The sequence below is a fragment of the Siniperca chuatsi genome, linkage group LG6 (genome assembly GCF_020085105.1).
Source record: "Siniperca chuatsi isolate FFG_IHB_CAS linkage group LG6, ASM2008510v1, whole genome shotgun sequence".
In the NCBI taxonomy this organism is placed as follows: Eukaryota; Metazoa; Chordata; class Actinopteri; order Centrarchiformes; family Sinipercidae; genus Siniperca; species Siniperca chuatsi.
Window position 1 is genome coordinate 521848 of NC_058047.1, and position 13153 is coordinate 535000.

The 13153-nt window shown below is 50.1% G+C and overlaps 1 protein-coding gene across 1 annotated transcript in view; it reads right to left on the minus strand.

Moving 5' to 3' along the window:
* Positions 1 to 89: 89 nt before the first annotated feature.
* stil (STIL centriolar assembly protein) overlaps positions 90 to 13153 on the minus strand; it is a 13588-nt gene continuing 524 nt past the window's right edge. Inside the window, exons 2-16 of the mRNA XM_044200331.1 lie at positions 12219 to 12326; positions 9881 to 9996; positions 9584 to 9768; positions 7901 to 8148; positions 7733 to 7816; positions 7380 to 7466; positions 7150 to 7297; positions 6933 to 7036; positions 5840 to 5948; positions 3873 to 4667; positions 2644 to 2743; positions 1907 to 2117; positions 1628 to 1718; positions 1213 to 1541; positions 90 to 1075 (exon numbers count right to left, since the gene is read on the minus strand). Of these exons, the coding sequence (XP_044056266.1) occupies positions 529 to 1075; positions 1213 to 1541; positions 1628 to 1718; positions 1907 to 2117; positions 2644 to 2743; positions 3873 to 4667; positions 5840 to 5948; positions 6933 to 7036; positions 7150 to 7297; positions 7380 to 7466; positions 7733 to 7816; positions 7901 to 8148; positions 9584 to 9768; positions 9881 to 9996; positions 12219 to 12326 (3262 nt within the window). The 3' untranslated portion in view covers positions 90 to 528. The remainder of the gene's footprint in view (positions 1076 to 1212; positions 1542 to 1627; positions 1719 to 1906; positions 2118 to 2643; positions 2744 to 3872; positions 4668 to 5839; positions 5949 to 6932; positions 7037 to 7149; positions 7298 to 7379; positions 7467 to 7732; positions 7817 to 7900; positions 8149 to 9583; positions 9769 to 9880; positions 9997 to 12218; positions 12327 to 13153) is intronic.

Consider the following 13153-nt stretch of genomic DNA (forward strand, 5'->3'; position numbering starts at 1 on the left):
ATGTTCTTCGTGAAGACAAATGTCCAACTATTCGTCTAAAGGCTCTCACATGCTGCTCAACGTGCTGGTAGAAATATGTACTCAGGTACTAAAAGTGTTATGAATTTATTTGTGGAATCATAAATATATAAAAAAATCTGACATTTCACATAAAAACAGGAAGTGACAAAAAAGATCAAACACACAAAAAACACAGTTCATGAACACAAACCTCTGATAGAAGTTAAAACTAAAAGGTGGCAGATTTCCAGTAAATCCAGTCTGACTATAAAAACCAGGACCTGAATCAGACCAGCAGTGTTTCCACACCGAGCACCTCAGACTCACCAGACTCCAGTTAAAATATGACAGTTTCTAAAGTCACCAGCACCTATCAGACAACTGGTTTTCTGGTGTTTTGGTGTCAGTTTGGGCAGCTGACCAGCAGAGGGTTTCCACACCGAGCACCTCAGACTCACCAGACTCCATTTAAAAAACAGTTAAATCTTCCAGCAGACTTCAGTCTGATCAGCTGCTGGTTTCGTGGTGTCAGAAGAGTTTGGGCAGCTCTCTCAGGCGGCTCAGGTCCAGGATGTTTCCCACCGAGCCTTCTGTCTGACGACTGCTCGCCCTCACTAAAGATGGCCGCCTGCTAGAACAGTTTTCCTTATCGGTGGCGTTGGGTTTGGTGCCGCCGGCTAGCAGCTGCATTTTCGGCCGCAGGTCCCGGATCAGCTGACTCTGCGGGAGGAGCTTCACATTCAGAGCTTCGGTCAGCGGATGGCGAGCCGACGCCTCCTCCTCCTCCTCGCCGTCGTCCTCCTCGATCAGGCCGTACCTTTTCATGTACTTCCTGGTGGCCAGAGACATGTTGCTAGGCGACATCAGGGAGTCATTAGAGGAGGCGGGGCCTGGGAGGGGGGCGTGCCCTCCCAGAGACAGCCTGCTGAGCTGAGAGTCGCTCAGGTAGCGCAGGGCGATGGCGTTGGCCTCCAGACTCAGATCCACGCTGCCTCCCAGGAACAGAGAGCTGGCTGTCGGCTCGGACACGCTCAGTCTGGACAGAACCGCTGCCGGGTTGATGCTCGCCAGAGTGCTGACGGCGAACACACAAACAGAAAGAGTGAGAACACGTGGCGTCCGACTGCCAGAGAATCAGCTGCTCACGCTGTACACTTCAGTTCAGCTGTGTGATGCAGGACGATATAAAGAGAAAGAGCAAATAACACCCACCTGATCAGGTGCAGACAGTTTAACCCGTCAGGTGTGACCAGGTGAGGTCCGTACCTGCTGCTCTCTACGGTTTGGTGTTTTCTTCTGTCAGACTCGGTCAGATCGTCCACGTCGACTCCGAGCTGCTGCAGCTGCCGCACAGTGGCGCTGACCACCGGGTCTCCTCCACAACGCTGCTGCTTCCTCCTGGACCAGGAGGAGGACTGGGAGGACTGGGAGGAGGACTGGGAGCGGTCAGAAACCACAGACAGGCTCCTCCTCCTGGACTCCTCCTCCTCCTCCACTTCCTGTCTGCCGTCTGACTCCTGAAGACGACTGGTCAGCTGATTCTGAAGAGAGTCACGAGGTCATCGATCAAATAATCAATATCTGGCAGTAATAGTTTTATTGCATCATGTGACCGACTCCATGTTACCATGAGGTCGTGGTAGAAGCTCTGCTGGTCGTCTGCAGGTCTGTGCATGCTGACGCTCTCTCCCAGAACCGGACTCTGCAGACCGCCGACGCTGCAACCAAACAGAGTCACAGCTTTGTTTCGGTGTTTCTGCTTTATGTGGCAGTGACGGTGGAGAGGCAGGAAAGGGGGGCGAGAGAGGGGATGGCGTGCAGCAAACCGGGGCGTCTCTGAGGAGTCAAAGCACCGCCGCTGACTTCTACCTGCAGGTGTAAAGAAACTAACAGCTGTCCGTCTCACCTGTGCTGACCAGAGGGGGAGCAGGTAGCCTCCTGACCTGCGGTGTCACTGTCCTCAGCTCCGCCCACAGGCCTGATGACGGACAGGTCGGCGCGTGAGGGGGGTGGGCTGCGGGAGGATGAGGGGGGAGGTGTGGGTGAGGAGGGGGGAGGAGCCTGTACCTCCGGATGAGGGAGGGGCTGGACAGGATCCCCCCAGAACAGACTGGCACCTGCAAACCAGAGAGTCACATGTCAGTGTGTGATTCTGACTTTGACCTGTTTACACCTGTCCCCACAGTCTCTCACCTGTCCCGACTGTCTCACCTGTCCCCACAGTCTCTCTCACCTGTCCCCACAGTCTCTCACACCTGTCCCAAACAGTCTCTCACCTGTCCCCACAGTCTCTCTCACCTGTCCCCACAGTCTCTCTCACCTGTCCCCACAGTCTCTCACACCTGTCCCCACAGTCTCTCTCACCTGTCCCAAACAGTCTCTCACACCTGTCCCCACAGTCTCTCACCTGTCCCGACTGTCTCACCTGTCCCCACAGTCTCTCTCACCTGTCCCAAACAGTCTCTCTCACCTGTCCCAAACAGTCTCTCTCACCTGTCCCCACAGTCTCTCTCACCTGTCCCCACAGTCTCTCACACCTGTCCCAAACAGTCTCTCACCTGTCCCCACAGTCTCTCTCACCTGTCCCCAGTGTCTCACCTGTCCCCACAGTCTCACACACCTGTCCCAAACAGTCTCTCTCACCTGTCCCCACAGCGATGCTGGCGGTGCTCCTGGGTGTCTGAGTGTCGACCTGCCGACTGGACGACTGAAGTTTCCCCTGAGCCTCCAGCAACATCTGGACCTAAAGACGTTCAGAAAACACAGTCAGTTCACGTTCGCTGAACGCTGTAACCATGACAACCCTCCACCTTGGACCAATCAGCAGCCTCCCGAGCTGACTTTCCTGCAGTTTGTCAGCTGTAAGTCTTAAAAACGTCTGTCCCACCTTCCGAAACACTTGAAACTTACTCAACACAGCTGATGCATCATAATGAAACACGCCTGCAGAGTTTTAATGGTGTTCAAACCGCTGAGTCATCTGCGAATCCTTCTGATGGTGCGTTCAGGTGCCGAGGCGAAGGTCCTACAACAGAGCTTCACTCAGCTGCCGCATAGCGCTGCATTCAAAAGCTCTGATGTTTGAAACTCAGGAAACACAAATCATCAGACATGAATGTAACGGCTGACAGAAACGACTCTGCTGACTTCAGACTTGAAGACAGTTTTAGCTACACGACAGCACATGAACGCACCACTCAGATGTGAGCTCTCATTGGACGATCGGGGCCGGAAGACCTGGATACTAGTTAGTAAACTACGAGCAGTTACCAAAGAACGCACGACCAACATGAAGAGGACCTGCTGGAGTCAGAGCGAGGCAGTGCATCAAACTACAAACCGTCCGGTTTCAGCGCTCTCCGGCAGCTTCACAGCCAAGTTGAAAGGAACAGGTGAGTGTTTCGACACACGTCACATGCCACTGCTGTGTGCTCCCATTAACTTCCACCTCAGCGTGGTTCCAGGTGTTGGGGCAAACTACTGCAGATGTTTTAAAGTAGCACGACGCCTTTAGTGTCTCAGCTGAGTGAAGTCTGATAAACGTCCTCTAGTGATGTCACTTGAGTCGGCGTCGGCTGAAGGCGTGGAGTTTGAAGATGTGGAGTTGGAAAGCAGCAGCGAGCTCAGCAGACCTCTGCAGCCCGCTGCTCGTCTCTGCTGCAGGCTACGTTAGCCGCTACTAGCATAACACACCACAATCTCACAGCCAGCTGCCAGAGGGAGAGCTGCATTGTGGGTAATGTAGGCGGCAGGTTTAGACGAGGAAGAAGAACGTGTGCAGTAAGACTCTCTGGTTCTGCTGTCCATCGTGAGTCTGACGGAGTCACACGAGGACTCTGTGGAGGACTTATAAATCAACCAGTTTTTCTTACCTGAGCCTGCAGGAGGCGAAGCTGTCGGTCCTGATGGAGGAGGAGCTGGTAGGGATCAGACGGTGTGACTCCGCCCACCTGATCGCAGCACTGATTCACACAGGAGGGACGGGGGATCCAGGGGGGAGATACAGGGTCTGCTGCTGCTGGACGGGAGGGGTGAGGAGAGGGGGAGTCACCGCACCACGGGACAGCAGGAGGGTGGCTGCAGGGACAGGGAGGAGGAGTGTGGTGGTGGCTGGAGAGAGGAGACGAGGGGCTGTGGGAGGGAGGAGGAGCTATGGGGGGAGGTGGAGTACCGCAAGTGGAGGAAGGCGGAACAGAAGGAGTAACTGGACGGTTGCTGGAAGGAGTGTGGTGATGGGAGTGAGCAGGAGGAGGTGGAGGAGGAGCGGGGTGGAGACTGCAGAGAGGACGAGGACTGTGGTGGTGGGAGGATGGAGGAGGAGGAGTGTTGTGATGTGAGAATGCAGCAGGTGGAGGAGCAGCAGCAGCAGGGTGGAGTCCTGGGGAGGAGAAGATGGAGGTGCAGTCGTAGGTGTGGGTGGAGCAGCAGCTGCAGGGCTGCTGCAGGTTGGAGTTGGGGGTGCTGTGGAGGTGAGGAGGAGCAGCAGGTCTGGGAGCTGAGGAGGAGGTGGTGTTTCCAGTTGGAGGAGCAGACTTCCTGTCAGCAGCAGCAGGAGGAGGAGGAGGTCTGTGGGCGGAGCCAGGGTCCTGCCAACTGCTCTGATTGGAGGTGAAGCTGCTGTCAATCAGCAGAGAGAGTTCAGGAACAGACGGCTGAACTCTCCGAGCCTGAAACAAAAGACACTCATCAATACCTGAAGGTACCTGCAGGTGAACACAGGTACGCCACTGCTGCTATTGGCTGTCTGTGGTGACACCATGGTGATGTCACAGACGGACGTGAAGCTCTCCTGGTCGGATCACACGTACACAGATCAACTGTGTCAGGAAATATCTGCTTCTTTGACAAAAAGTCAAAGCTACAAGTCATAAAAACTGAAGTCAACTACGACTCCCAGAGTGCAGTTCACTGACAAACAGCCAATCACAGAGCTTCACATTCTGTTCCAATCAAAACACATTCTGTCTGCCGCACACTTAAAAAGATGGTAGCTGGAAATCTCCTTCTTTAATTCGCATGAACTAAAAATGTACACACACGTCTATATTTACGTTACTTTCCTTTATTTCGTAATTTCATACAAAATAAAGCATTTTTGTTGCGTCGTACAAACGAGTGAGGAATTACAGTCAGCGTGTTAAAAATCTCTTGTCGTGAAACAGAGCTGAACAGTTTTATGACTCTAACCGGCATAATTTAAGTCTCATCGAAACGTCTGATAAATGCATTTATCACACGGGCCGCCACCTCCGAGTCCCACAAACGGTCTCTGCACGTTTAAATACACAACCGCCGCTTGTCGAGTCAGCATTGGTCCACCGGGTCGTTAGAAGTGAAGTGATTAACCGGCGAGTTGCTGCTGCAGATCAGACAGAGCTGGGACACGACAAAGGTCGAAGGTCGCGCGAGAGTCAAATATTTGTGCGAATATTTTAGTTAGATTTTCCCATTTTAGCAATCAGACACTTAAACTACTAAATATGTTCAATAATTCACGATTTTCTGTTTATTTTCAGTACAAAGAATTAATAAGTGTTTCACTGTGTGCTCAGGTGTGTTTAATAAGATTTATTAATGGTCACCGAGGCAAATATGACAATTAATCGTGATATTGATTTTAGGTGATATCACATATTTCATATTGTTTCATCCAGTAAGTGTTGTTAAAAACATTCTGGGTTGTTGTTTTTCTTATTTGGCATTTATTTTCTGTATTGAACCGTTAGCCAGTTCAGCCCCGCTGAGGTGGGAAACGTCCTGCCGGCAGCAGCTTTGCCTTCAAGTGCGAACAGGTAGTGCGAACAGGTAGCATGTCAGACCTGAAGCGGTCCTGTAACACTGACCTGCTGAGCGGGGTGGGGGCTCGGGACGGTCGCGGAGACAGGTCCTCATCCTCGACTCCAGAGTCCTGATCGCTGACAGACAGACCGGCAGCTGGTGGGGCAGCACTGAGGACAGAGAGGACGGGTCAGGTTCATACAGACAAACACCTGAGTGCAACACGTCTTCTCCGATTGGCTGGAAACCGAACGTCATGTTAATGAGGACTGAGCATGCTGGGACACATTAAAGCTGCCGTCCAATAAAAACACCTCCAGACAAACCGAAGGTCCGACTTACGAAGAAGCTGGAACCGGAGAAATTGGGCCATATTTCCAATTATTTTTGCTTTATAAATGACTGAAACAATTAATCCGATATCAAAACCCACTAATGGTTTAGCTCTTCTGTGTCTCTACAGCCACAGCCACACTAATGTTTGTTTCAGAACGCAGAACTTTTGCTACGTTTACGCCTAGCGTCCTCACTACGCCGCCGCTTTCGAACCCCTAGAACGCCGCTGACCACGTTTTAGTTCGAAAACTCCGGGACTGCGTTTTGGTCTGGATGGGCGGAGACTTTTGAAACGTTCGCTTCCTGAGTGGGTCTTATCCGTCACGACGTGTCAAGCCGAAACACCTTTTGTGATTTCATCCCTCTTGTGTGGATACTCCTGTCCCATTGCCGTGGCTTCCTGCGATTAGCTTTGCGACGACTCCAAATCAATGTTTTCCGCCGTGCTGAGCGCAGTAACGGTTCCACCTCGTCGTCGGTCCGAACACAAAGAAATCTGTCTTACTATTCGCCGTTGCTGTTCTTCGTTCGTAGTATTTTCTGCAACTAAGCAACCGAGAGAGTAAACGACGTGCTTCCTGTTTACAACAGCGTGCCCAGTGTACGTGACCGGTCATGTGATATGTGTTTTCAGGCGTGTTAGTGTGGACGGAGACCTGAAGACACAACATGGATGCTACAGACGTGGGCTCTGAACGGCACTGAAGTGAACGAATGACGTGTAATTAATATTCTTTAGCATACTGAGTTTGTTCAGCCACAGACAGAGAGGAGGAGGACTTCAGGAACCGCTGGACTGTTCCTTTAAACACTGGTACCTGTTGAACGAGGTCTGAGCCTCTCTGAAGATCTGCGTCTGTCTGCTGTGATCCTCTGAACCCAGCTCGCACTGCAGAGTCTGACCCTCCACAGAGACCACCTGCTGACGGTACACGGGTCACCATCAGTCCACATTACAAATCATCGCTACAGTGCCTTAAAGAAACTCTAAAACACAACATGACAATACTCAGGTGGTGTCAGGTGTGTCGCTACCTGGTACAGTGTGACACACTGGGAGGCTGTCAGCAGCTGGTAGTCTAGCTGTGGTCCCGGTCCTGGTCCTCGGCACTGGAAGAACTGAGGAGCTCTGTGAGTGGAACCGAACAGAACGAGGAGGAAACAGCGGCTCTCTGACAGAACTCTGCAACACAGGAGAAACACTGTGACACCAGAGCAGCAGCAGGCAACTCTGAGAGGAGTTAACCAGGCGGCCCGTCACTCACCTGTCCTGCAGGGCGGAGCTAAACAGGAACCTCAGACACCAGGCCCACACCTGAGGGTTGTACACGTGTGTGACTCCACTCAGCCAGCTGTCACATGACAGGAAGTACAGTTAACTAACACGAACACACAGTAACGAACGGCCCCATGAACGTTGACGTGTTTTGGTACATTTTAAAAGAACGTTAACGTAAAGCACACGATGATCCAACCACCTCTACAAACGCGTGAACATCTGGTTTATTAATTTGTGGTTTTAAATGTGAGCAGCTGTATCATGAAGCAACAGCCCAAACAGACTCTATTGATCCGGGGCAGAAACACTCCCTGACTGAAATGAAACAGTCGCACTTACAGGCCGACCAGCGGCAGGTTGGACGCTTTAGGATCCGACTCCAGCAGCAGGACCAGTTTCCTGGTTTGATCCATGGTCAGAAACCTGCAACACAAACGCCGCAGTTAAAAAGTGACCTGGCTCCGTCAGAAGAGCCCGGACTCGTCTCGGAGAGGAACTCGCTCTCACCCTCTCTGTCGGTTGGCGGCGTGCGGCGGCGGCCGGTCGATGCTGGTCAGACTCCTCAGCAGAGCTGTGGGGATGATGGGATCGGCTCGGACCGGCTGGACATCCACACCGACGGACGGACAGACGGCCGACCAGCTGAGGCCGAACGCTGCGGCGTCAGACTGCTGAGAGCAGACAGCGTGACCTCTGACCTTTATCAGCTGAGACAGATCCAGAGTCTGTCTGCTGCTCACAAACTGCTGCAACGCCTGAGACGCAGAAGACAGACAGACAGACAGACAGACAGACAGACAGGGTTAATGTCCGAGCAGCTGTCCACACGAACATCCAGCTGAAGATCTGTGAAACGGTGCTAACTACGGCTGCACGGTGCGGTGAACAAATCTGACTGCGATTATTTAGACAGATATTACAAATGCGATATGATTCCCGATTAGTGGGAATTTATTAATTTTCACAGAAAACAACTACTGCTTCTGCGATTTGGAAATTGCACTTGGCCACATTTCGATTCCGATAATATTTGGATTCATTGTGCAGCCCTAGTGCTAATATTACAAAGTGGAGCACAGTGCTGTTGAATTCAGAGTAGAAATCTGCTTCTGTAACTGAACTTTATGACCTTAAACTTGTGAGCATCACATTTAAATTAAAATCAAACAACGGTTTTAAACTGTGGAAAAACATTCATTTAGCTCCCAGTTAATAAGATATTAGCCTGAAACGATATCAGCATCATGTTCTTCAGGAGAAAGAACGACGGGACGTTTTGGAGCGGCTGGGAACAATCAGCTGTTGGTGACACAAATGAGACGTCGCCATGACAACAGAAAACAGAGCTGCTGAGCAACATTAGATAAGTAATGCTCAGGTTTTTCCATTTAAACGGCCGACAGCTCCGTGCGACTCGTCCTCGTTAGACGTGTTAATAAAAAGCAGCAGAATCTTTCCTTCACGTCGTCTTCACGCTCAGCAAACTCCACCGGCAGCCCAAACTGACCAATCACAGCTCTTGCTGTCGCCACCTGGTATCTAGCTGCAGGTGTGGCGTGTAGTTACACGTAGAGGAGGCGGACGCCAGCTACTGCGTATCTTGGCTACTGACACGTTCGCGTCACATCGTTTAGACGAAACGTTCACGTGAGTTTCTGACAGTGACGATTTCTGTGTCAGCAAACTGGAGGCAAAATGTCTGACAGCTACATCCAAATCAAATTAAAGTCATTTTCAGCTCGTTTAAAAGGAGCGTCACACAGTTCGTATCTGGTCTCACTTGTTAACGTAACAGACAGAAGCTAATTCGGGCTGTTTAAATGACTACAAGGTTAACAATGAGTGTTAGTCTTTGAATAATGTGTGAACCTAACTCAGATTAACCGGAGGTTTTCCTGTTCTTCCCATTCTGCCAGCGGTGCATGAAGGCAGCATTTGTCGTAACTCCTTAACGCACAGTTATAAACCCAGTTTAAAGGAGCTAGAACTCTCCAACACGCCGGTCTGGACCTTCAAGCTTAGCTTAAAACCTCAAACAAAGAAACAAAACTGTCAGAAGCAGCTTGTTTCTGATTGGACAGAAAAGACAGTCAGAGTCCAGCTGTGTTCACACACTGAGACAGTATGAAAACAGGAACCAGGTCCTGGACTCAGCCGAAAGAGAAACTCAGGTGCAGGTGTCAAACTCACCTTGAAGCAGTGATGCAGCTCAGCCTCTGATTGGACGACAGCGTCGGACGTCTCGGTGTGTTTGGAGAACAAACAGGGAACCAGGACGTCTCCAGGCAGCAGAGCGGAGGGAACTCTGCCCGAAGCTCCGGCCCGGTCCCGACCCGGATCGAACCGGTCCAGGGTCACAGTGACGCCCTCCTCATCTGGCCCACGGCAGCGCACACAGGACAGAGGACAGGAGTTAATATGAAGGGCTGTCTGCTATGTGCAACTGGACCAATCAGTGTTCAGGATGAGATGAAGGTGACCTCTGACCTGCGTCCACAGACACTGTTCCCAGGAGGAAGCAGTGGAGGCGGGGCTTGTTGCTGTGACGGGCGTGACGCTGAGCCAGCCGCAGAGCTTTCTCCATCAGCACCAACCGAGGCTTCCTGCAGAAACACACACATCGCAAGCTTTTATCTCCTGTACAGGACTCAGCTGCTCGGCTGTAAACCAGGACCCAGAGGTGCGACCACGTCACACCTGGTTCAGCCTCTTTACATCGGCTCCCTGTTGGTTTCAGGACTGATTTTAAGATCTTGTTGATTACTTTTAAGGCTCTTCATGGCTCCAGACTATATCTTAGACCTTGTAATCCCTTATGAACCTTCATGTAGTCTGAGATCTTCGGGCAGGGGTCTCCTGTCTGTTCCTGAGTCCAGGATGGAAACTAAGGGGGACAGAGCTTTGGCCATCAGGGCCCCGAGGCTCTGGAACAACCTGCCCGAAGACATCAGGCTGTCTGAGTCAGAGTCTTCGTTTAAGTCTCGTCTCAAAACACATTTTTATCAGAAAGCAGATCCTGATTTTACCTGAACTGGTTATTTTATTGCTTTTATGTATTTTATTTCTTTATATTTCATCATTCACTGTGGTGTTTTATTTCTCTTGTTGTGAAGCACTTTGTACTTTGTTTTGATAAATGCTCTATAAATAAAGTTTTATTATTATTATTATTACACACACACACTCTCTCTCTGCTCAGAGCAGCTACACACTGAAGCTTTGCTGGCAGCTGTGCGTTCAGGCGTTACAGCGTAGCCGCCACAGCTGCACCTGACGTGCTCCGCCTCAAACATGTGAGGAACACGTAAGTCTCTGATCACCCTCATTGATGAGAGCTCGTCGGAGCTGAACGTGGGAGGAGACTAACATCTGGTGAGCTGCCCACACACTTTTTGAACGCCTTGAATTAAAAGGACGGGGGGGGGAGCAGGTGGGGGCCTTCGGACACCTGAAAAAGACAGAACACAGTGACTCTGAGCACAACAAGAGTTTTCCTGCCTCACTCTCAACATCCTGGTCCAACTTTCTCTCTGTTCAAAACAAATCCAGGCAGCATCCAGTCCTCACTGTCAGATCTCTACACAGTTAAAACAGCCCTCATCACACAGGAGCCCCCACATAACTCAGTCCACCCCGTCAGGCCGCTGTTATAAAAACCCCGATCGGGACAAATACATTAACAAATCATTCAAACCAGCTGCCATTAACACGATAAACGAGCTATGAAGGACTAGATACTCGCACTTATCCAAACTGTTGTGTGTGTGAATACATCTATCATAGAAAAGGTTTCAGTCGTAGTCGTCTGGACGCTGTTTTCAGAATCAAGACGTTTCGGCTCCCATCCGGAAGTCTTTCTCAACTGTGAAAATGGTCTGAGAACTCAGAAATTTAAGCTACTCTGTGTTACATAAGCCCCGCCCTCAGGGAGGAGTCTACCTGAGTATCTGTTGCTTAGCCAGTTTCACCTGAAACTGACCTAATTGTTTCCATGATGGCCCAGTAATCAGGCCTGTTGTTTTCTGGCTGCACCTCCCTCATCACTGTTAAGTACCTGATTAGCATGTGATTGGCTTGACCACGGTGTTAATACACTGTGGTAAACAGATTGAATCTCAGACCACCATTTCTGTTCAAAGAGGGGTTTTCTTTTTTCACAAAAATGGCTTCTTTGACTCCTCTTTCAAACCAACTCTTCTCTCTACTGAGACTCTTCACCTCGCTGTCTTCAAATGTGCGGTTTGTAGCTTTTAGATGCAAACACACGGCGCTCTGCGATCCCGAGTTAGCGTGTCGTCTGTGCTGATAAAGTCTTTTGTGAAGTGGCTGTTTGGTCTCACCTGTGTACCGCTCTTTGCAGTTTTCCTCACTGCACTGAATGGAGTAAACTACATTGCTCTGTTTCTGTGTGGGCAAACCCTTTCTACGCTAGAACCCTCCTGGACGAATGAGGGACGACACCGTCTTGTAAATACATCTGTACATATTTAACGCTCTGTGTATATTCTTGCTTGTTCTCATTCTGTGTCTTCCTATGTGAGACACGTCAAAGACTAATTTCCACCGCTTTGCGGCGGACAATAAAGTTTTTTTGATTCTGATCCTCCACCAAAAATATCTGGCCCCGTGGTCGAAGTCTTCCCTCTCATATTGCACACAACAAACTTTATTAAACTTTGTCTCTATACAACGTGAAGTGGTGTGACTGTAATGTTACTGTGCGATGCTTAGTTCCTCCTGCTGATGGACAGAGATCAGGGAGGCACCTTCACCACCGTAGAAACACCGCAGACGTGGTCAGATCACATGATGCAGGTGTGTTTACCTGTGACAGCAGAGGTGGAGGCGGAGCTTCTCCCCAGCAGGGCTGCCGTCCCACAGAGCCGATCTGGATTTGGGGAAACTCAGCGGAGTGAGAGAGTTCATCGAAGTTCTGTTCATCAGCAACAGAAGAGAAGATGTGGCGTTAACGGAGCAGCCGAGGGTCACCAGGAAATGATCACTTTATTCTCGATATCTAACACACGATGGTTATTTATTGAGCAACTCCTTCACAATTTGATCTATAAAATGTCCGAAATACTAATAAAGCCCATCACACTTTCCTAAAGCCGCAGGCGATGCCGACAAACTGCTTGTTTTGTCCAACCAACGCCCCTAAATCCTAAAGATACTTGGATCTCAGCTTCTGCGCCCACGTGGACAACAAGTCCTCCAAGAGCTCAGGAAAAAGGGAAATTTCCAGGATTGCTCTTGTGACCATCCCACTCCTCGTGGACACAAAGTCACGCCGGTTCTCTCATGATGATGTTCAGTTCACTGTCACATCAGACAAATTCTCAAAAAGGCAGAAGCTGGCTTCTGCATATCAAAATAAGTGAGGAGAATTTGTCTAGCAGGCTGTTTCTAACTGATCAATAGATTAATCGTTTCAGCTCTACACTGTATTTTACTTTTCTTCACTTGAGTTAGTTTAAGTACAGCACTGGTCGTGTGTATTTGTACTGCCTCTTAAGTTTGATTGCTCTTGTATGGTTTCTATTCTTATTATTATTATTATTATTATTTGTTTATTTTACTTATTTCTGTGGTTGAGCTGCTGCAACACCTGACCCCCCCCCCGGATCAATAAAGTCTTATCTTACAGCACCAAGAATAAAATGCATGAAGTCAACACAGACTGCAGTCTCCTACCCCCGTGCTGTGTGTTAACCACACACACACACACACACACACACACACACACACAGTTAGCCTGCA